The 21,166-nt window shown below is 43.4% G+C and overlaps 1 protein-coding gene across 2 annotated transcripts in view; it reads right to left on the reverse strand.

The window, feature by feature from the left end:
- ptprbl (protein tyrosine phosphatase receptor type B, like) overlaps positions 1–21,166 on the reverse strand; it is a 78,962-nt gene that overhangs the window by 54,554 nt on the left and 3,242 nt on the right. For both annotated transcript variants that reach the window (XM_079271441.1, XM_079271440.1), the window contains exons 2-15: positions 15,549–15,860; positions 15,038–15,301; positions 14,468–14,731; positions 12,931–13,200; positions 12,517–12,783; positions 12,074–12,340; positions 6,065–6,328; positions 5,705–5,968; positions 5,158–5,421; positions 4,763–5,026; positions 2,311–2,580; positions 1,669–1,932; positions 1,057–1,323; positions 610–900 (exon numbers count right to left, since the gene is read on the reverse strand). In XM_079271441.1, coding sequence (XP_079127567.1) covers positions 610–900; positions 1,057–1,323; positions 1,669–1,932; positions 2,311–2,580; positions 4,763–5,026; positions 5,158–5,421; positions 5,705–5,968; positions 6,065–6,328; positions 12,074–12,340; positions 12,517–12,783; positions 12,931–13,200; positions 14,468–14,731; positions 15,038–15,301; positions 15,549–15,860 — 3,792 coding nt within the window. The remainder of the gene's footprint in view (positions 1–609; positions 901–1,056; positions 1,324–1,668; positions 1,933–2,310; positions 2,581–4,762; positions 5,027–5,157; positions 5,422–5,704; positions 5,969–6,064; positions 6,329–12,073; positions 12,341–12,516; positions 12,784–12,930; positions 13,201–14,467; positions 14,732–15,037; positions 15,302–15,548; positions 15,861–21,166) is intronic.

The following is a 21,166-nucleotide window of genomic DNA, read 5'->3' on the forward strand; positions in this document are numbered from 1 at the left end:
CATAGTAAATCTACTCATGTATTTTACCCCAGAAAGATAATAATAATAATAAAAACAATAATTCATTCATTTTTATAAACTGTATTATATTTTAGATTATTATTATTATTGTTTTTATTATTATTATTACTATTATTATTATCAAAATGTTTTTAAAAGATGTTTGTTTTCTATAACAATCTAATGATCTGATGATTTATTGATTGGAGACGTTTCCAATCATTCAGTAAATATCGTGGAACATTTCAGCAGTAAAAATATAAACAGAATTAAACTTTTATCTCGTGAGATAATCAGTGAAGTTACATGTTTCTCAGCAGATCTGCTATATTTGATACTTTTGAGAATGTAATTCATATTTTCCTCATTAATGATGTTTTATTTCATCCGCTTTTAAACACATGACCCGACCCGCCTGATCCATATTTAAATAACTTTAACCTTTACAATATGTGAACAGTAAAATTCATCAGCTGATGATTCATATCATTTGACACTTTTGCATTATTCAATTCTATATTTTCAGATTGTCTTTTCATTTGCAAACCTTCCTTTTATGAACCTTTGAGGAACAAACAAAGCACAACGAGTTGAAGTGCTGCCACCTACTGGTCCGGATGCTGTTGTGAATGGCCGTGCTGTAGGTGGGCGGGGCCCTGGGCTCCATGGCCCCGCTGACGCTGCGGAGGCTGAAGGAGTAGAGCCGCCCGGGGAACGTCCGGCTCAGGATTCGGCTGCCGGAGGTGCGGCTATGATACGGGTCGATGACGGACAGCCGGTCCCGAGGAGTCCACTGCAGGTCGAAGTCGTCGTAGTCGGAGTCCACGGGGCCGGTCCAGGAGACCTCCAGGGAGGTGTTGGTGACCCCCCCGAACAGGAAGGAGGTGGGAGGTTTGGGAGCTGAGATGAACAGAAACATGTCTTATTCTCTGAAATCAGACTCTTGGACTGAAGGCATCAAGTAAGAATCAGGTGATTCTCTCCGTTTCTATTCGACTACACGTCTCCGGCTTCATTGACATCCCATCACATCCCAGGACCGCAGTAACATCTCACCAGTCCTCCCCAGTGTGCTGACTCTGTTGCTCAGCTCTCGGCTGAGGCTCGTCACCTCAACTCGGTACAGCCGACCGGGCATCAGGCCAGAAAAGACGAACTCTGTGGACTCGGAGCCCAGCGGCTGCTCGGTCCGCCGAGAGCCGTCGGGGTTGTAGAGAGACAACAGGAACCCGCTCAGATCCCCACTGCCACGGTCCCAGTTCACCCACAGAGCGTCAGACTGGTTTCCAGCGTGAGCTTTCAGAGACACCACGGCTGCTGGGACTGAAGATGAGACGGAGGTTTTAATCACAGTTTGTACACTCGGTGTTCCACAAGTAACGTGTTTCTACAGCTTCAGCACCAGAACCACGAAAACATCTTTAGACCTACAGTTTAGGAGGAACTGTCAAAAATGTGTCATTCAGAACAATTCAACATGGTGGAAAATGGAGAAGGTGCACTTCAGTCGGACTTCAGTCGGACTTCAATCTGACTGATTAATTAATTAGCTGACTGGCGTCATATTTTTTTGGAAGCACTTGCACATGATTACAAACAAATAATAACAAAGCAGCATAAACTCTTCTTATATGAAACAAAGTGCTTTAAATACCCCCCCCCCCTCACCTGTCTGGGCCCAGACAGACGATTGGCTAGTCTGCTCTCCGCTGTGGGTCACCACCACCATCCTGTACGGAGCTCCAGGTCTGAGACCCTGGAAGGAAACCTGCTGACTGCTGGACTGGCCGCGTCGTCTCTCCTGCAGCGAGTCGTCGCTTTTATACAAGAAAATATCATAAAAGTCAAACTCTCCATCAGGTGGAGACCAGCGGAACGACAGGAGAGTGGTGGTGTTGGCTTCAATGGACAGATCAGTGATGGCTGCTGGACCTGACAGGACAGAGGGGGGGGGGGGGGGGGGGGGGGGGTCAGTGTGTTCTGCAATATATATTTCAATACATAGAAATATTACTACTTTATGATTATATGTTGAAATATATGAAATATCTTCTCTACAAAATGACATCTCTCTTTTTTAAACATGACCGCTTATTCTAGAATGAATCCAAATGTATTACGATCATTACTTTATATAATTAATATATATTATACTGTCCTTATGTTACGTTTTTATTTTGTAACATAATTACTTCTTCTCTTTGAACTCGAATGCTTTTTTTCTCAGAGGATCTGAACATTTTAACTCTTGAAATATTAAGACAGTTGAAAACACAATTTCCCGTCCGAGTAAGAAACAGGGAGTCTCACGTGTTCGAGCCCCAGCGCTGACTCCCTGGCTGGTGACGCCCCCGCTGGTGGTCTGGACCAGGACCCGGTACCTCTTGCCTGGTGTGAGGCCGTCAAACCTGAACCCGGTGTATCCGGAGGGCTGAGAGGAGTTAGTCACCAGAGCGCCTCGATCGTCCAGGAGCTGCAGGACGTAACCGTCAGAAACACCCAGAGCCTCCAGCCAGCTGACCTGGAGGCTGCAGGAGGAGACGAGCTCCTCCACCTGGAGACCCGTCACTACAGAGGGCACTGAGGGACACAATGATGTCATCATGTCAGCAGTACAAGTACACAAGTATGATGAAATGTATCGTATATTAAATCTATACAAGAACAAAACACAAAACATTATAAAAAATGTTTTCTTAGTGCAAACAATGACCGCTTGTAATTCATGATCTCATTATGATGCACTATGAAAAGATAATGTGAATAACATAATTATAGTGCACAATGAACTCCATCAGTTGTGAAGTATTATGATAGTTGACCTTATAAGTTCTTATAACATGATTGCTGTTATAAAGCAACATAAATATTTACGAGTGTTTCACTGTAAAATCAAGGGTTGTGTAACAAAATGTGTAATCTATAAATGTAAATCTATGTACTGGGCAGGTACTGTCTAGTACCTGTACAGAAGAGTGCAGTACCTGTGCAGTACAGTGTAGTACAGTATAGTACAGTGTATTACCTGTGTAGTACATTATAGTACAGTGTAGTACAGTATAGTACAGTGTGTAGTACAGTATAGTACAGTGTAGTACAGTATAGTACAGTGTGTAGTACATTATAGTACAGTGTAGTACAGTATAGTACAGTGTGTAGTACATTATAGTACAGTGTAGTACAGTATAGTACAGTGTGTAGTACATTATAGTACAGTGTAGTACAGTGTAGTACAGTGTGTAGTACAGTATAGTACAGTGTGTAGTACATTATAGTACAGTGTAGTACAGTATAGTACAGTGTGTAGTACATTATAGTACAGTGTAGTACAGTATAGTACAGTGTGTAGTACAGTATAGTACAGTGTGTAGTACATTATAGTACAGTGTAGTACAGTATAGTACAGTGTGTAGTACATTATGGTACAGTGTAGTACAGTATAGTACAGTGTGTAGTACATTATAGTACAGTGTAGTACAGTATAGTACAGTGTGTAGTACATTATAGTACAGTGTAGTACAGTATAGTACAGTGGGTAGTACATTATAGTACAGTGTAGTACAGTGTAGTACAGTGTGTAGTACAGTATAGTACAGTGTGTAGTACATTATAGTACAGTGTAGTACAGTATAGTACAGTGTGTAGTACATTATAGTACAGTGTAGTACAGTATAGTACAGTGTGTAGTACAGTATAGTACAGTGTGTAGTACATTATAGTACAGTGTAGTACAGTATAGTACAGTGTGTAGTACATTATGGTACAGTGTAGTACAGTATAGTACAGTGTGTAGTACAGTATGGTACAGTGTAGTACAGTATAGTACAGTGTGTAGTACAGTATGGTACAGTGTAGTACAGTATAGTACAGTGTGTAGTACATTATGGTACAGTGTAGTACAGTATAGTACAGTGTGTAGTACATTATGGTACAGTATAGTACAGTATAGTACAGTGTGTAGTACATTATGGTACAGTGTAGTACAGTATAGTACAGTGTAGTACAGTATAGTACAGTGTGTAGTACAGTATAGTACAGTGTGTAGTACAGTATAGTACAGTGTAGTACAGTATAGTACAGTGTGTAGTACATTATGGTACAGTGTAGTACAGTATATATTACCTGTGCGTCCGGTGGCCGTGTTGTTGTTGAGCAGTTTATTACCTATGTAGTACATTATACTACAGTATAGTACCTGTATAGTACCTGTATAGTATCAGTATATTACCAGTGTATTACCTGTGCGTCCGGTGGCCGTGTTGTTGTTGAGCAGTTTATTACCTATGTAGTACATTATACTACAGTATAGTACCTGTATAGTACCTGTATAGTATCAGTGTATTACCAGTGTATTACCAGTGTATTACCAGTGTATTACCTGTGCGTCCGGTGGCCGTGTTGTTGTTGAGCAGTTTATTACCTATGTAGTACATTATACTACAGTATAGTACCTGTATAGTACCTGTATAGTATCAGTGTATTACCAGTGTATTACCAGTGTATTACCTGTGCGTCCGGTGGCCGTGTTGTTGTTGAGCAGTTTATTACCTATGTAGTACATTATACTACAGTATAGTACCTGTATAGTACCTGTATAGTATCAGTGTATTACCAGTGTATTACCAGTGTATTACCTGTGCGTCCGGTGGCCGTGTTGTTGTTGAGCAGTTTATTACCTATGTAGTACATTATACTACAGTATAGTACCTGTATAGTACCTGTATAGTATCAGTGTATTACCAGTGTATTACCAGTGTATTACCTGTGCGTCCGGTGGCCGTGTTGTTGTTCAGCAGATCTCCGCTGACCGACTGAACCGTCACTCTGTACTTCTGTCCCGGCTGAAGAGAACCAAAGGTCACCTCGCTGTGGTGTTTGAGGATGAGCCGGACGTCCAGCTGTCTGTCCTCTCTGTACAGAAACACGGAGTACTCGTCCACATCGCCCTGACCGGACGTCCAGCTCACCTTCAGACTGCTGCTGTCGCCGCTGTTACTGATGTGGATGTTCTTCACTTTACTGGGAACTGAGGAGGGAAGAGACACGTTAGAACCTCAGCAGCTTCTTCTGTGTTCTGACCTGCAGGATTAAAGAGCTCGTTATAACTGTAATGTCTACAATGATGTGAAGAAGAAGGAGCAGCTGCTTCTGTCTGACCTGTGCGACCCTCGATGAACCGGGCCCTCTGGTTGGGTCCGCTGAACGTAGAAACCAGGATCTTGTAGAGCCGTCCGGGTGTGAGCGATGACAGCACGCACTCTCCCACGCCGCTGCCCAGAGTGACCGGAGGGAACACCTTCATGTCGTTGAACAGCAGCTGCACCTCGTAGTGATCCATGTCACCCGGGGCAGCAGACCACGTCACTCGCAGGTCCTCGGTACCCCGTCCAGCTAGAACCAGGGACCGGACCGCCGCTGGAACTGCAGAATGGAGAGCAGAGAAAGTTGATCCTGTTCTGGTATCCAGAGACTGGACTCCATTAAAAACAATGACACGTCTTCAGAGAGAAAACAGGCAGTGTGTGAGTATTCTGACTGTCCTCTAGTCAAAGCTGACCTGAGAACAGCTGAGGCTGCTGAAGTATCTTGGTTCAGGTAACTTCTCCTCTGGTGCCAATATGTAGCCAAACGTCAACTTAACATGTTGGTTTATACCAGTGGAGAGTAAAGTGTTGGTGTATCAGAGGGGTCAGAGGTCACTTACAAGTCCGACCGTGAGTGGAGGCGCTGGTTTCGTACTTCCCGCTCCAGGTGCTCACCAGCACGGTGTAGAGTCGGCCGGGCACCAAGCCGGTGAACACGCACTCGTTCTGCGTCTTCAGAACCGTCTTGTTCTGCAGGAACATGTTGTTGTGTTTGATGAACACCTGGTAGAAGTCAAAGTCTCCGGCGGCTTGACGCCAGTACACCTTCAGGTAATCGTCCCGCGCTGCGTGAGTAGCTGTCGGGTTCTGGACCTGCGACGGCTCTGCGAGGACGGAGTTTAAAGATAAACATGCAGACAGTCAGTCTGCAGTCAGCAGGCAGACCTGCAGACTGCAGTCCCGGTCAGTGAGGTACGTACGTGTTCTCTCCTGGATGAAGGTGCGGTTCAGGTGCGTTCCACTCCTCGAGGCGATGGAGACGTTGTAGAGACGTCCGGACACCAAAGAGTTAAAAACACACTCTGGACTGGATTTAGAAACAGAGACGGTGTGAAGAGTCTTCTGACGGTCGCTCAGCGTCACCAGGTAACCGTCCACCTCACCTGGAGCCGGACGCCACGACACACTCAGGAAGTCCATACGACCGTTATTGCTGACTGTTACCTCACCCACTGCAGCCGGGGCTGAGGGGGAGACAAGGGGGGGGGGGGGGGGGCAGACAGGAGGGGGGACATGAACATGTCTTCCTCTCAGATCTGAAAACTATGTTGCGAATCGTTTTATTGTTTCAGCTCTTTGGATCAAACTCAAACCAAAAGATTGAGTCTTTTCTTCTAAACCTGCAGAAAATAAGACGAACATAAACTAAATGTTTATGTAACCGAGTCTTTAAATGTGTATTTACATGAAATAATATGCACATATTTACAGCAAAAACATAATTTTTCTGTTTAAATGAGCCGGTTACAGTGAAACGATATCCACATATATTAGTGCTGGGCAACGATGACAATGTTTAATCGTGATTGATCTCATTGTCATGCACAAAGTTCAACAGTGAATTATAAAGTAGTGTATTGTGCACTTTTATTTTAAAGTGCTGCTCTATGAACTAAAGGTCAATAACATTGTGTGTGAACACTTTAAACACATCAGGTTGTTGTTAGCAGCAGTATTCCCTTCACACAGCAGCAGTTATAACACAGTTATAATGATTTTGATCAGAGATATTCAGCCGGTGTTCATAACTTTAGCTTGATGTGTGTAACAGATGATATTTAAATATACATCTTGAAAACTGCAAACCTATCTACGTCATGTTTTTATGTTGTTAGATTCTCAGTAGTGATACTAAATGATGCTTATTATACATATTACACACACAACACTTTAAAAACTCAAACAATCATTTAATGAATCATTTATTTTTTGCTTTCTTTGGTATTTAGGTCAGACACATAATAACGCTGATTACCGTAATATGTGGTATTTGTTATGAATGTACGTTGGTACATAGAGGGTGATAAGAAGCTGTACATGGAGGGACTTAGGACCCAGGGGAGTGCAGGTGAAGAGTCAGAAGAGACGCCACACAAACAGCTGTTCACCGCTCGCTGCTGGTTCTTGTGTTAAAAATGTCCGAAAAATAATAATTTTTTTAAAACTGCGTTAACGCACGATAAAATAATCGTCAGCGTGAATTAATTAATGAATGCGTTAACGTGATAATAACGCGTTAACTTGCCTAGCCCTTATATATATATATCCATATATATCATTGGGGGGCCGTGCATTCGGCTGTCTGACTACAGTTCCATCTCCTAATAAGCTCATTATGACGTCACAGCTACGGTTATTATTTGTTTCTAGGGGTGTAACAATACACGTGTTCGTATTAAACCGTTCGGTACGAGGCTTACCAACCGAACAATACGTTTGAATAATACTAGTGCGTTTGGAAAATGCAGAAGCTTAAATTGTGGGAAATATAATGTTTTCGGTGGACTTTGTTCAAACTGGCAACCCACATGACTAACAGACAGCTGTCTGACACTCCGACCCCAGAAGAAAAACATACACGCGACGCTAAACTAGCTTAGCGGAAAACAACAGCAGCACACACGCTACACTCTCCCCGCAGCGTTTAGCTGTTCCTTCTGATTCAAACAGGCCGAAAGCAATCGCCACACAATCCACATCTCTCCAGACCATCATTCCTGCTTTGTAAAACAAAACAAAACCCCAAACAGAGAACCAAATGTCCGAAATAACCCCGTGATGACGGGATGCGTCGTAATTAACGGACAATGATGCATATAGTCAGAATCAATGGAATTAACACAATGACAAGAACAAACTCACAAGAACCAGTCACATATATTTATATGACAACAAAGCAACAAATCAATCCAGCAACACTGCAGCGCTAACACACGTATTCACACGCACACTGAAGAGCACGAGCCATTCAGATATTATTCACATCAGAGGGAACAATATTGACCAGATCATAAAAACACCATAGACACATGAACTCAGTAGTAACGCTACTGCAGATGTAAAACACAAAAGCACTTCACTTACCAGAGCTGCTGTTCACTTTAAGACAAAGTCCATCCTCCTTTCTCTGATCACAAAGAGTTTAATGACGCGGTCGTACAGAACATCGGTGCGGTTCAGTTCCAGCCAGAGGTTCTCCTGTGAACATGTTCGTTGAGTTGTAGATCCACTCGGGTCTCTCCAAAGGTTCTCTAAAGCACCATAGCTTGTAAGGGTCCTGTCGTGCTGTGGTGTCGTGTTGCTGCCTTGGTTAGCGTAGCGTAGCGCCAAACAGCTCCAAACACCGAGGCGCTCAGTTGCAAATAAAACTCATTCCCAGCCATAAAATGTGCAACGCTAATCCGATGCTGAAATACTGTTCGTACAAATCCTTTTCCATGCTGGGTCAGGGCTGCTAGCTGTGGGGTTGACCGACCCTGTCCAGCTTTTCCTGAAATGTCCTTCTTGAGGAATCCGCTTCTCCTCCTTCAGCCATTGAGTGTTAATCGCCACCATCTACCTGCTGCAGCGAGCTCAGTCTCACCTGGATGATCCGGTGGCTCTGTGAGAATCACTTCCTTTGATTTCAGTGCATTCAACACCATCCAACCAGTGCTGCTGAGTGAGAAGCTGCGGGTGGTGAATGCGTCCACCGTCTCCTGGATCACTGACTACCTCACAGCAGACCACAGTTTGTCCCACTGGGCCGTGTGCTGTCTGATACGGTGGTCAGTGATACTGGAGCCCCACAGGGAACCGTTCTGTCTCCCTTCCTGTTCACCTTGTACACCACTGACTTCCAGTACAACTCTGTGTCATGCATCTGCAGAAGTTCTCTGATGACTCTGCAGTGGTCGGGTGTGTAAGGGACGGACGGGAGGAGGAGTACAGGGCAGTAGTGGAGGACTTTGTGGAGTGGGCCGGTAGAAATCACCTGCGTCTGAACGTGACCAAGACCAGAGAGATGGTGGTCGACTTCAGGAGGAAGACGACGACTCCACAACCGCTGAGAGTTCAGGGAGAGGATGTGGACATGGTGGAGGAGTACAAGTACCTGGTGTCTCCATCGACAGCAGACTGAACTGGAAGAACAACATCAACGCTCGGCTGTGTACAAGAAGGGGAGGAGTCGACTCTTCTTCTTGAGGAAACTTCGATCCTTCAACGTGTGCAGCAGGATGCTGGAGATGTTCTACAGTCTGTTGTGGTCAGTGCACTGGACTCCTGTAGTCTGCTGGGGGAGCAGCATTGGAGCCGGAGACACCAACAGACTGAACAAACTGGTTAAGAAGGCCGGCTCCATCATTGGCTGCAAACAAGACAATCTGGAAGAGGTGGTGGAGAGGACACTGAAGAAACTATTATCCATGTTGGATAACCAGGACCACCCTCTGCACCACCTCCTGCAGGGACAGACTGATGCAGCTCCGCTGTCACAGGACGGATACAGGAGAACATTCCTGCCCTCTGCTGTGAGACTCTGTAATAAATCACCTCTGGACAGATCATCCTCCACATAGCTACACACCGCTACACTGCTGTTTGCTGGTGGTTGATGTTTGCACTATTCTATTTCATTGTTTAATACTGTGCATTTTTGTTGTTTTATCTTCTATATTCTATATTCAGATTTTTAATTTGTCATACTCTGTTGTTCTATTCTATTGTATATATTGTGCATTTTTTTAAATTTTTTAATATTTTTGGTGACTCTGTTACTTTGCTTCTTTGTATGTCTTGCTGCTGTAACATACAGATTTCCCCCTGGGGATCAATAAAGTACATATCTATCTGTCTATCGATCTTAAAAAAACAAAACAAGGTAAAAAAAAAGAAGAAGAATCTACACCAAGCAAAACGCAAAAAATGTCATGTCAATGTCATAACTTCTTACATATCTTTCAACTTCAACTCATACTACTAATACTAACTTCTGCTAGCTGCTTCAGCTTCAAAACAGTCAGGCTAGCCCACTGACCAATCACGGCGCACGTTAATGCTGAGCCAGCTGTGGTAATGCTGACGTACTTGTAGACCAGCTCGCAGCTCTGACACATCAAAGAATACGCCCAACATGTCAAACTAAAGATCTGATTGGTTGAACAACATGACAATCAAAAATATCGTCCCCTATTTTCCTGAATGTAGGCTTTTGCATTTTCTAAATGCTCTAGCATTATTCAAACGACTTGTACCGACCGGTTTAATACGAAAACGTACATAGTTTGAGCCTTAAAAATGAATAATAGCTGTGGCGCCACAATGTGGTTATAAGGTGGTATTTCAGCTGCAAGGACAGCAGTGAAGGCCCAGGTATAAAATGCACGGCCCACCACTGACTTTGCCCAATATGTAGCTTGACAGAGATCTCCATGTGTGTCCTGGTGTTCTCATGTTTCCTTACCTCCTCATCCCTCACTCCCTACCCTGATGTTCTCATGTTTCCTTACCTCCTCATCCCTCACTCCCTACCCTGGTGTTCTCATGTTTCCTTACCTCCTCATCCCTCACTCCCTACCCTGGTGTTCTCATGTTTCCTTACCTCCTCATCCCTCACTCCCTACCCTGGTGTTCTCATGTTTCCTTACTTCCTCATCCCTCACTCCCTACCCTGGTGTTCTCATGTTTCCTTACCTCCTCATCCCTCACTCCCTACCCTGGTGTTCTCATGTTTCCTTACCTCCTCATCCCTCACTCCCTACCCTGGTGTTCTCATGTTTCCTTACCTCCTCATCCCTCACTCCCTACCCTGCTGTTCTCATGTTTCCTTACCTCCTCATCCCTCACTCCCTACCCTGGTGTTCTCATGTTTCCTAACCTCCTCATCCCTCACTCCCTACCCTGGTGTTCTCATGTTTCCTTACCTCCTCATCCCTCACTCCCTAACTGTCCGTGCTGGATCCGTCCCCGTTGTTTTAAAAAGCTAAATAAATGATTAGCATGACGTCATGCAGCTAGCTAACCTGTCTGGTGTTCAGCTGGTACAGAAGCTTCATGTACTGCTTCCCTTTCCCGCGAGTCTGCTGTCTGATTGTGAGGTCAGGCTGATCTGATATCAGCTCTTTGGCTGCAGAATCTCCTCAAAGTTCTCCTCTCAAACGGGTCTTGGAGGAGGAGCGCTCGCCTGTAGAGACTTCTCCTGACGAGAACGCGCAGCGAGGGGGTCTGATCGTTCTGCCCCACACTGAATCTATTTGAGGGCGCTGATTGGCTCAATTGTATGTCACTCATTTATATCTTGAATCAGCAATTGGCTAAACTGCTTCATAGACCCGCCTCTTTTGGGCCAAAACGATCAGGCCCCTCAAGCTGCGCGTTCTCAGAGTGTCTACACAGACAGAGAGCACGAGCAGAGAGCACACAGGAGGAGAGCACGAGCAGGAAAAGCATATATTTTGCACAGATATCATATTTTACACACATTACTGGGTACATTCCATAGTTCAAAAACACAAATATTGACAATTTGTATAATTTATGATTATTATAATTATTATTTTTTTTGTGTGGCTCAAGGTGGGGCCATGCCCCATGGCCCTCGATTGACCAGCCGCCACTGGGTGTAATTTAACAATGAAGTTCCTCCTGACAGGAAGTCTCACTTCTTCTGTTGTTGTCAACACTTCCTGAAAATTCCTGACAAATTCCTGCTTTTCAATAATATCCTGTTAGATTAACACACACGATAAATTAATAAAGAAAGAAATGATTATATAAATAATGAAATTAACAAATACATGAATATATAATAAAATAAAGAGATATATAAATAAATGAATAGATTCAAAATGAATGAAATAAATAAATGAATAGATAATGAAATAAATAAATAGATGAATAAATAGATACATATATCATTCATATTTAAGAAAAACACCATGAAGTCTCACCCGTGCGTCCCTCTGCTACACTCTGTCTGGAGGTATGTCCGGCTCTGATGCTGGTCAACACCACCCGGTACAGAGTTCCGGGTCTCAGACTCTGGAAGCTGATGCCGGTGGCGTCGGCCCGCACGCTCTCGTTCTTGATGATGCTGCTGTCCTGGACCAGCAGGACGCGGTACGAGTCCAGGTCTCCGGAGGCTCGACCCCAGTGCGTCTGCAGGCTGTCGGTGCTGCCGAGGTTTGAGACCTGCAGCCTGGAGACCTGAGCCGGGCCTGAGAGGACACAGGAACACGTTACCGACTCCATCTTTGTGTCCCAGCAATCAGCTCGGTGGTTTGATACCCTGCAGATTCTTTTACAATAAACTAGAAACAAAGTGAGACAAACACAGTTTGAACTGGTGGCTGACTGGTTGGGTGTTGGAGCCGGACTAATGAATCAGACGTACTGGTCCAAGCGGTCACAGAGGTGGAGCTGGTCAGGTTACCACTGTTGGTCGTCACAGTGACGGCGTAAAGGCGTGCTGAGATCAGGGTGTTAAAGGTGCACTCTCTGGCCTCAATGGAGAGGATCCTCTGAGCCACAACGGTGGCGGGGTCCACCTGTCTGAGGACCACAGTGAAGCCGTCCCACTCACCGACCGGTGGACTCCAGAAGACACTCACAGTGGTTTCATCAGCGTGACGGACGAGCAGCTGCTGGACGGGACGAGGGGCTGCAGGGACGTATAATAACTAATTATTATTACAATTAATATATTAATATTATTTGATATAAGAATCAATAATGTAATTTATAACTTATTTGTGTTGTTTCTGACGAACAACCTTAAAGATAACAGAAGGTGTGAATGTGAACTCACCGAGTTGTCCGTGGCAGCGAGCCGTGTTACCCAGAATGCCGCTGTGAACCGTCACCTCTGCCCCGTAGAGTCTACCCGGCACCAGACTGGGGAGAGAGAAGAGGTGCTGTCTGCTCAGTTTGCTGATGGTCTGGTTCACCAGAACCACCGAGCCATCCCTCAGCAGGACGCTGTAGTTCTCCCAGTCTCCTCTGGGGGGCGACCAGCTGAACCTCAGAGTCCTGCTGTCACTGAGGGGCGTCATGGAGAGAGATGACACCGGCTGAGGGACTGAAACATGACGGGGAACTATCATTAAAACAAAGACTACAGACTGAAACATGATGGGGAACTATCATTAAAACAAAGACTACAGACTGAAACGTGACTGGGAACTATCATTAAAACAAAGACTACAGACTGAAATGTGATGGGGAACTATCATTAAAACAAAGACTACAGACTGAAACGTGACGGGGAACTATCATTAAAACAAAGACTACAGACTGAAACATGATGGGGAACTATCATTAAAACAAAGACTACAGACTGAAACGTGACGGGGAACTATCATTAAAACAAAGACTACAGACTGAAACGTGACGGGGAACTATCATTAAAACAAAGACTACAGACTGAAACGTGACGGGGAACTATCATTAAAACAAAGACTACAGACTGAAATGTGACGGGGAACTATCATTAAAACAAAGACTACAGACTGAAACGTGACGGGGAACTATCATTAAAACAAAGACTACAGACTGAAACGTGACGGGGAACTATCATTAAAACAAAGACTACAGACTGAAACGTGACGGGGAACTATCATTAAAACAAAGACTACAGACTGAAACGTGACGGGGAACTATCATTAAAACAAAGACTACAGACTGAAACATGACGGGGAACTATCATTAAAACAAAGACTACAGACTGAAACGTGACGGGGAACTATCATTAAAACAAAGACTACAGACTGAAACGTGATGGGGAACTATCATTAAAACAAAGACTACAGACTGAAACGTGACGGGGAACTATCATTAAAACAAAGACTACAGACTGAAACGTGACGGGGAACTATCATTAAAACAAAGACTACAGACTGAAACGTGACGGGGAACTATCATTAAAACAAAGACTACAGACTGAAATGTGATGGGGAACTATCATTAAAACAAAGACTACAAACTGAACCGTGACGGGGAACTATCATTAAAACAAAGACTACAGACTGAAACGTGATGGGGAACTATCATTAAAACAAAGACAACTGACTGAACCATGATGGGGAACTATCATTAAAACAAAGACTACAGACTGAAACGTGACGGGGAACTATCATTAACACAAAGACTACAGACTGAAACGTGACGGGGAACTATCATTAACACAAAGACTACAGACTGAAACGTGACGGGGAACTATCATTAACACAAAGACTACAGACTGAAACGTGACGGGGAACTATCATTAAAACAAAGACTACAGACTGACTGCATGAACCTGTACTAAGGATAAAGGTTCATGGTGTCCTGGTGTTTAAAACATGTACCTGTCCTGCCGCTGGTCCTGGTCTCTGAGCTCTGTCCTCCAGCGGTGGTCCTGATACTCAGCTGATAGCTGTGACCAGGGGTCAGACCATCAAAGACCACACGGGTGACGTTGGGATGCAGACGGCGCTCCTGGGGGGTCGAGTCCAAAGCCGAAAGGGTCAACAGGTAGACGTCCACACCACCTTCAGGTGACCGCCAGGAGGCCTGCAGACTATCTGAGCTGTTGTTGTTGTCCAACCTTAGATCTGAGACCATTGCTGGGACTGCAATGGGGGGGGGGGGGGGGGGGGGTAGATTATAGGTATAAATAGTATTTACAGTACATTGTAAATGTACTGTTTTATTTATTTATTGTCTTCACTTTAGGAAGAAATGAACTGAGGGAGGTTTCAGTTAGATTAATAAAGTGAGAGGTTTATGTCAGATTATTATATATATTATATATTATATGTATATATATATAATGTATATATATATATATTATATATTATATGTATATATATATATATATATATATATAATATATAAAGGTATATCTACCTGTACATCATATATAAAGGTATATCTACCTGTGACCACCTGTTCGGAGGCGGCACTCGTCAGGCCAACGGCCTCTGTTACCACGGTGATGATGTACAGGGTGCCGGGCTGCAGGCCGTCCAGCTCAGCGGAGGTCACGGTGTTCGGCAGAGTGACGTTCTTCAACAGAACCCGGTCCGGATCCATCAGCAGAACCCTGAATCGCTCGGTTCGACCCGGACCGACTGTCCAGGAAACATGGAGGCCGTCTGAGGACGAAGACGCCACCTGCAGGCCGAGGACAGACGACGGAGCTGGAGGACGGAGAAGGTTGTCATGAATCTGCTCTGACCTGAACTCATCTGCTGTGGTTCAACTCAGCTGTAGTTATAAAGCACCTTTCATACAGATTCAAACAGCCCTAAGAAAATACATCAATCATTCAAAGTAAACAATAAATAGCTTTGGCTAGGTGAAAAATGATAAAAAAAAATAAAATGTTCTAACAAATAAAACAAAAATAGGCTCAATGAATACTCAGTAAAATGAGATGTGTCTCACCTGTAGATGCTGTCCTGTGGACAGGTGGAGCGCTCTTGCTCCCGGCTGAAGCCACCACACTGACGTTGTACAGAGTCCCGGGGACCAGAGAGCTGAAACCAGACTGGGGGATTGCAGAGCCCATGATTCTGGTCCTGAGCGTGGTTCCGGAGCTGGAGTCCTCCAGAGTCACATCATACCAGTCCACGTGACCTGCAGAACGAGACCAGGATACCCGCAGACCTGGAGAACCACCGTGGACCACAGACTGGCCTTTATACTGCGCCTGAACCTGGTCCAGCTGCACGTCCAACCGAGCCGGGCGGACCGGATCTGAGACGAAACAGAAGGGCGGGGGGGATTTTTTATATATCTATAACATACCTCAGAGAGATTTCATCGTCTTTGTGTGTGTGCGTGTGTGTGTGTACGTGTGTGTGTGTGTGAGTGTGTCTGTGTGTGTGTGAGTGTGGCGTGTGTGTGTGTGTTTGTGTGTGTGTGTGTGTACGTGTGTGTGTGTTTGTGTGTGGGCGTGCACGTGTGTGTGCGTGCGTGCGTGTGCACGTGTGTGTGCGTGCGTGCGTGTGTACGTGTGTGCGCGTGCGTGCGCATGTGTGTGCGTGTGCGTGCGTGTGTGTGTGTGCGTGCGTGACGGGTGAAGGTTGATAAGATTGTCTGCAAGTCGTTTTAATGGAGCTGGACAGGAAACAGAGGGAGGGCCGGACGAGAAGGACACCGACACTGAACCGTGACCTGCTGTTCCTAATGTTTCCTCCCTGAGGAGACTCCACTTCCTAGAGCTCAACAATGTCCAACTCTAGAAACAAACAATGTCCAATACTAGAAACAATGTCCAACTCTAAAAAACACACAATGTCCAATTCTAGAAACAAACAATGTCCAATACTAGAAACAATGTCCAACTCTAGAAACAATGTCCAACTCTAGAAACAAACAATGTCCAATACTAGAAACAATGTCCAACTCTAGAAACAAACAATGTCCAATACTAGAAACAATGTCCAACTCTAGAAACAAACAATGTCCAATACTAGAAACAATGTCCAACTCTAGAAACAAACAATGTCCAACTCTAGAAACAAACAATGTCCAATACTAGAAACAATGTCCAACTCTAGAAACAAACAATGTCCAACTCTAGAAACAAACAATGTCCAACACTAGAAACAATGTCCAACTCTAAAAAACACACAATGTCCAACTCTAGAAACAAACAATGTCCAACACTAGACACAAACAATGTCCAACACTAGAAACAAACAATGTCCAACACTAGACACAAACAATGTCCAACACTAGAAACAATGTCCAACTCTAGAAACAATGTCCAACTCTAGAAACAATGTCCAACTCTAGAAACAATGTCCAACTCTACAAACACACAATGTCCAACTCTACAAACACACAATGTCCAACTCTAGAAACAATGTCTAACTCTGGAAACAAACAATGTCCAACACTAGAAACAATGTCCAACTCTAAAAAACACACAATGTCCAACTCTAGAAACAAACAATGTCCAACACTAGACACAAACAATGTCCAACACTAGAAACAATGTCTAACTCTAGAAACAATGTCCAACTCTAGAAACAATGTCCAACTCTAGAAACAATGTCCAACTCTACAAACACACAATGTCCAACTCTACAAACACACAATGTCCAACTCTAGAAACAATGTCTAACTCTGGAAACAAACAATGTCCAACACTAGAAACAATGTCCAACTCTAGAAACAAACAATGTCCAACACTAGAAACAATGTCCAACTCTAAAAAACACACAATGTCCAACTCTAGAAACAAACAATGTCCAACACTAGACACAAACAATGTCCAACACTAGAAACAATGTCCAACTCTAGAAACAATGTCCAACTCTACAAACACACAATGTCCAACTCTACAAACACACAATGTCCAACTCTAGAAACAATGTCTAACTCTGGAAACACACAATGTATATTTTATAACAGGTAAAAGTACAAACACCACACTACGAAAATACTCCAGAACACATAAAAGTACTAACAAGCTCATTTGCTTCTTTAGATGTTATTGTCATTATTATCATTGTTGTTATTATTGATATTAATATGAATGTTACTATTATTATTGATATTATTGATGTTACTATTATTATTATTATTAGGGCCCGAGTACCACCGTAGTCGGAGCGGAGGACCTATTGTTATTGTAATGTTTATTGTCATTATTATTGTACCAGTTTCATTGCAAAAAGGAGGTGCTTGGGATACTGGAAACATTTTGAAATTTTGCACGCAAGACAGAATTTGCGAAAATTGCAGTCTGATTGGGGTGTCCAATGAATGAAATATTGGCTCGATATCGCCTCCTATTGAGTAGCCCCAACATTAGGTTTCACCAAGCTGTATGACATTTGGTAGGTATGTGGATCGTGATGAGACGTACAAAAAAATCCTCTTTGAATTTATCCCAAACCAAACACGAATCAGCCATTTTGAATTTGATGACATTTTTGGACCATTTCAAGGAGCTCTACTTTACGGAACTCCTCGAGATTTAACCCGATTGACTTCAGATTCGGCTAGTATGCTCTTGAGACCTTGGCAGTGAAAAGTTACTCAAAGATCAAAAAGTTATCGAACTATGTGGCCGTGGCGTGGCGTCAAAAAAACACCATTCGCCATGAAACAGGAAGTTGTTGTAACTCGGCTGCATATTGTCTAATCTGCTCCAAATCTCTCATATGTCATAACATCCTGACCCAGAACACATCTATATGATCATTTAGAATCATAGTGATAGCGCCACCTAGTGGCAACCGGAAGTTGTTAGTTGTGTACTTTGACATCCTGCTCCTCACAGATTAATCAGATCCCTCTAACATTTTTTCAGAAAAGTCTTAAGACCTTGATAATGCTTCATTGTGAAGATTGGTAACAGGAAGTTAAAGTCTTTATACTTTGACTTGTTTCTCTTAGTAGGTCAATTATATGAACATCAAGTTAGTTACACACAAATGTAAGAAGTTCATAATGCCAGTTCATGAAGCTTTTGATGTTTCGTCGAACGCCGTTGCCGTGGCGACTCAGTCTTCGCCTTGAAAAACTAAGGTGTTTTTGAGAGGCTATAAATGCTCGAAACATAAGCAAACTTGGCACGCAGATTTAAAGCCCAAAATGTAGTTCGATAATATGATTTTATTGGTTCAGAGGGACAAATCGGCTCGATAGCGCCCCCTACAATATTTATATGATGCAGCCCTCGCAGTACGTTTCACCTAGATGTATAAAATTTGGTAAACTCATGTATCACATCTAAACTTTAAAAATGTCTCGGGTTCCATGCTCTAAACCTGACCAGAAGTCAGCAATTTTGTTTGAATTTCTTGTGTTTTTTTTTTCCATTTCCAGGTGCTGTACTATGAACTCCTCCTAGGGAATTAATCAGATCAGCTTCGAATTTCGTCAGAACAATCTAAAGACCTTAGTGAATAAAAGTTACTGAAAGCTTTAGGTTTCATTGCACAACATGGACTTGGCGTGGCAGCCATTTTACAAGGTTCACCATCATCCATCAAGCTGTTGTAACTCGACTGTACTTTGTCAAAACTGTCCCAAACTTGACATGCTTGTTGACTGTCATGGCTTTAGGACTTCTGCATGCCAATATTAACTCATAGCCATAGCGCCACCTACTGGCAACCACGGACGTAAGGCAAGGCAAGGCAAGTTTATTTGTATAGCACATTTCAACAACAAGGTAATTCAAAGTGCTTCACATAAAACCATTAAAAGCATCAAAACACAAGGCAATAGAAAAGGAGATTTCAAAAATAATTAAAAAACAGTGTAAGAAATAAAATGCAGTAGTAAAATGCAGGAAATTGATTAATATATTAATTGAATGTGGTTCAGTTAAAGGCAGCAGCAAACAGAAAAGTCTTCAATCTTGATTTAAATGAGCTGAGGGTCTCAGCAGACCTGCAGCTTTCTGGACTTTGTTCCAGATATGTGGAGCAGAAAAACTGAACGCTGCTTCTCCATGTTTAGTTCTGACTCTGGGAACAGGAAGTAGACCGGTCCCAGACGACCTGAGGGGTCGGGATGGTTCATAAGGTAGCAGCAGATCAGAGATGTATTTTGGCCCTAAACCATTCAGTGCTTTGTAAACCAACAGCAGGATTTTAAAGTAAATTCTTTGTTGGACAGGAAGCCACTGCAAAGACCTCAGAACTGGAGTGATGTGATCCACCCTCCTGGTCTTAGTGAGGACTCGAGCTGCAGCGTTCTGAATCAGCTGCAGCTTTCTGACGGACTTTTTACAGAGACCTGTAAACACACCGTTACAGTAGTCCAGTCTGCTGAAGATAAATGCGTGGACAAGTTTTACACATCCTGTTGAGACATAAGTCCTCTAATCCTTGATATATTCTTCAGGTGATAGGAGGCTGATTTTGTAATTGTCTTGATATGGCTGTTCAGGTTGAGGTCTGAATCCATAACTACACCTAGATTTCTGGCTTGGTTTGTGGGTTTTAACATCAGTGACTGAAGCTGAGCGGTGATTTTCAATTGTTCGTCCTTGGTACCAAAAACAATTACTTCTGTTTTATCTTTGTTTAATTGAAGAAAATTCTGTTACATCCAGTTGTTGGTTTGTTCAATGCAGTTACCCAGCCCTTGTATGGGATTATAGTCCCCTGGTGACATGGTTATGTAGATTTGTGTGTTGTCTGCATAATTATGATAACACACTTTGTTGCTTTCCATAATCTGAGCTAGTGGAAGCATGTAGATGTTGAACAGAAGAGGCCCCAGTATTGAACCTTGGGGAACACCACATGTCATTTTAGTCAGCTCTGATGTGTAATCAGCCACAGACACAAAGTATTCTCGGTCCTTCAAGTAGGATTCAAACCAGTTAAGTGCTGTGCAGAGTCCCACCCAGATGTTTAGTCTTTCTAGGAGTATGGCATGGTCGACCGTGTCGAATGCAGCACTGAGATCCAGTAACACTAAGACTGAACTTCTGCCATTGTCTATGTTTAAGTGGATGTCGTTGAAAACCTTAAAAGAGCAGTTTCAGTGCTGTGGTGCTGTCGAAAGTCTGACTGGAAAACATCAAAGCAGTTATTTACGGCCAAGAAGTTGGTCAGCTGTTGGAAAACCGCTTTTTCAATTATTTTACTTAAAAATGGGAGGTTTGATATTGGCCTATCATTTTTCATCGTTGCGGAGTCTAAACTAGCCTTCTTTAGGAGCGGTTTAATAACTGCAGTTTTTAGGGCTTGTGGGAAGACACCTGAGAGAAGGGATGTGTTTACAATATGTAAAAGATCAGTGGTCATGCAGTTTGAAATATTTTTGAAAAAGTGTGTTGGTAGAATATCCAAGCAGCAGGAGGATGACTTCAGATGTTGTATGATGTCTTCTAGGCTTCTACGGTCGATTGAATGAAATTGTGTCATGATATTTGAATGGATGTTATTCAGAGATCGGGACAACACATATCCTGTGGTTGGTGTGGAGGCACTGACTGCTTGTCTAATTTTCTGAATTTTGTCAGTAAAAAAGGAGGCAGATTGATTGCATGCCGGTGGATTGGAGCTCAGCAGCTACCGACACTGGAG

This window comes from Melanostigma gelatinosum (genome assembly GCF_949748355.1).
Source record: "Melanostigma gelatinosum genome assembly, chromosome: 1".
Classification (NCBI taxonomy): Eukaryota; Metazoa; Chordata; class Actinopteri; order Perciformes; family Zoarcidae; genus Melanostigma; species Melanostigma gelatinosum.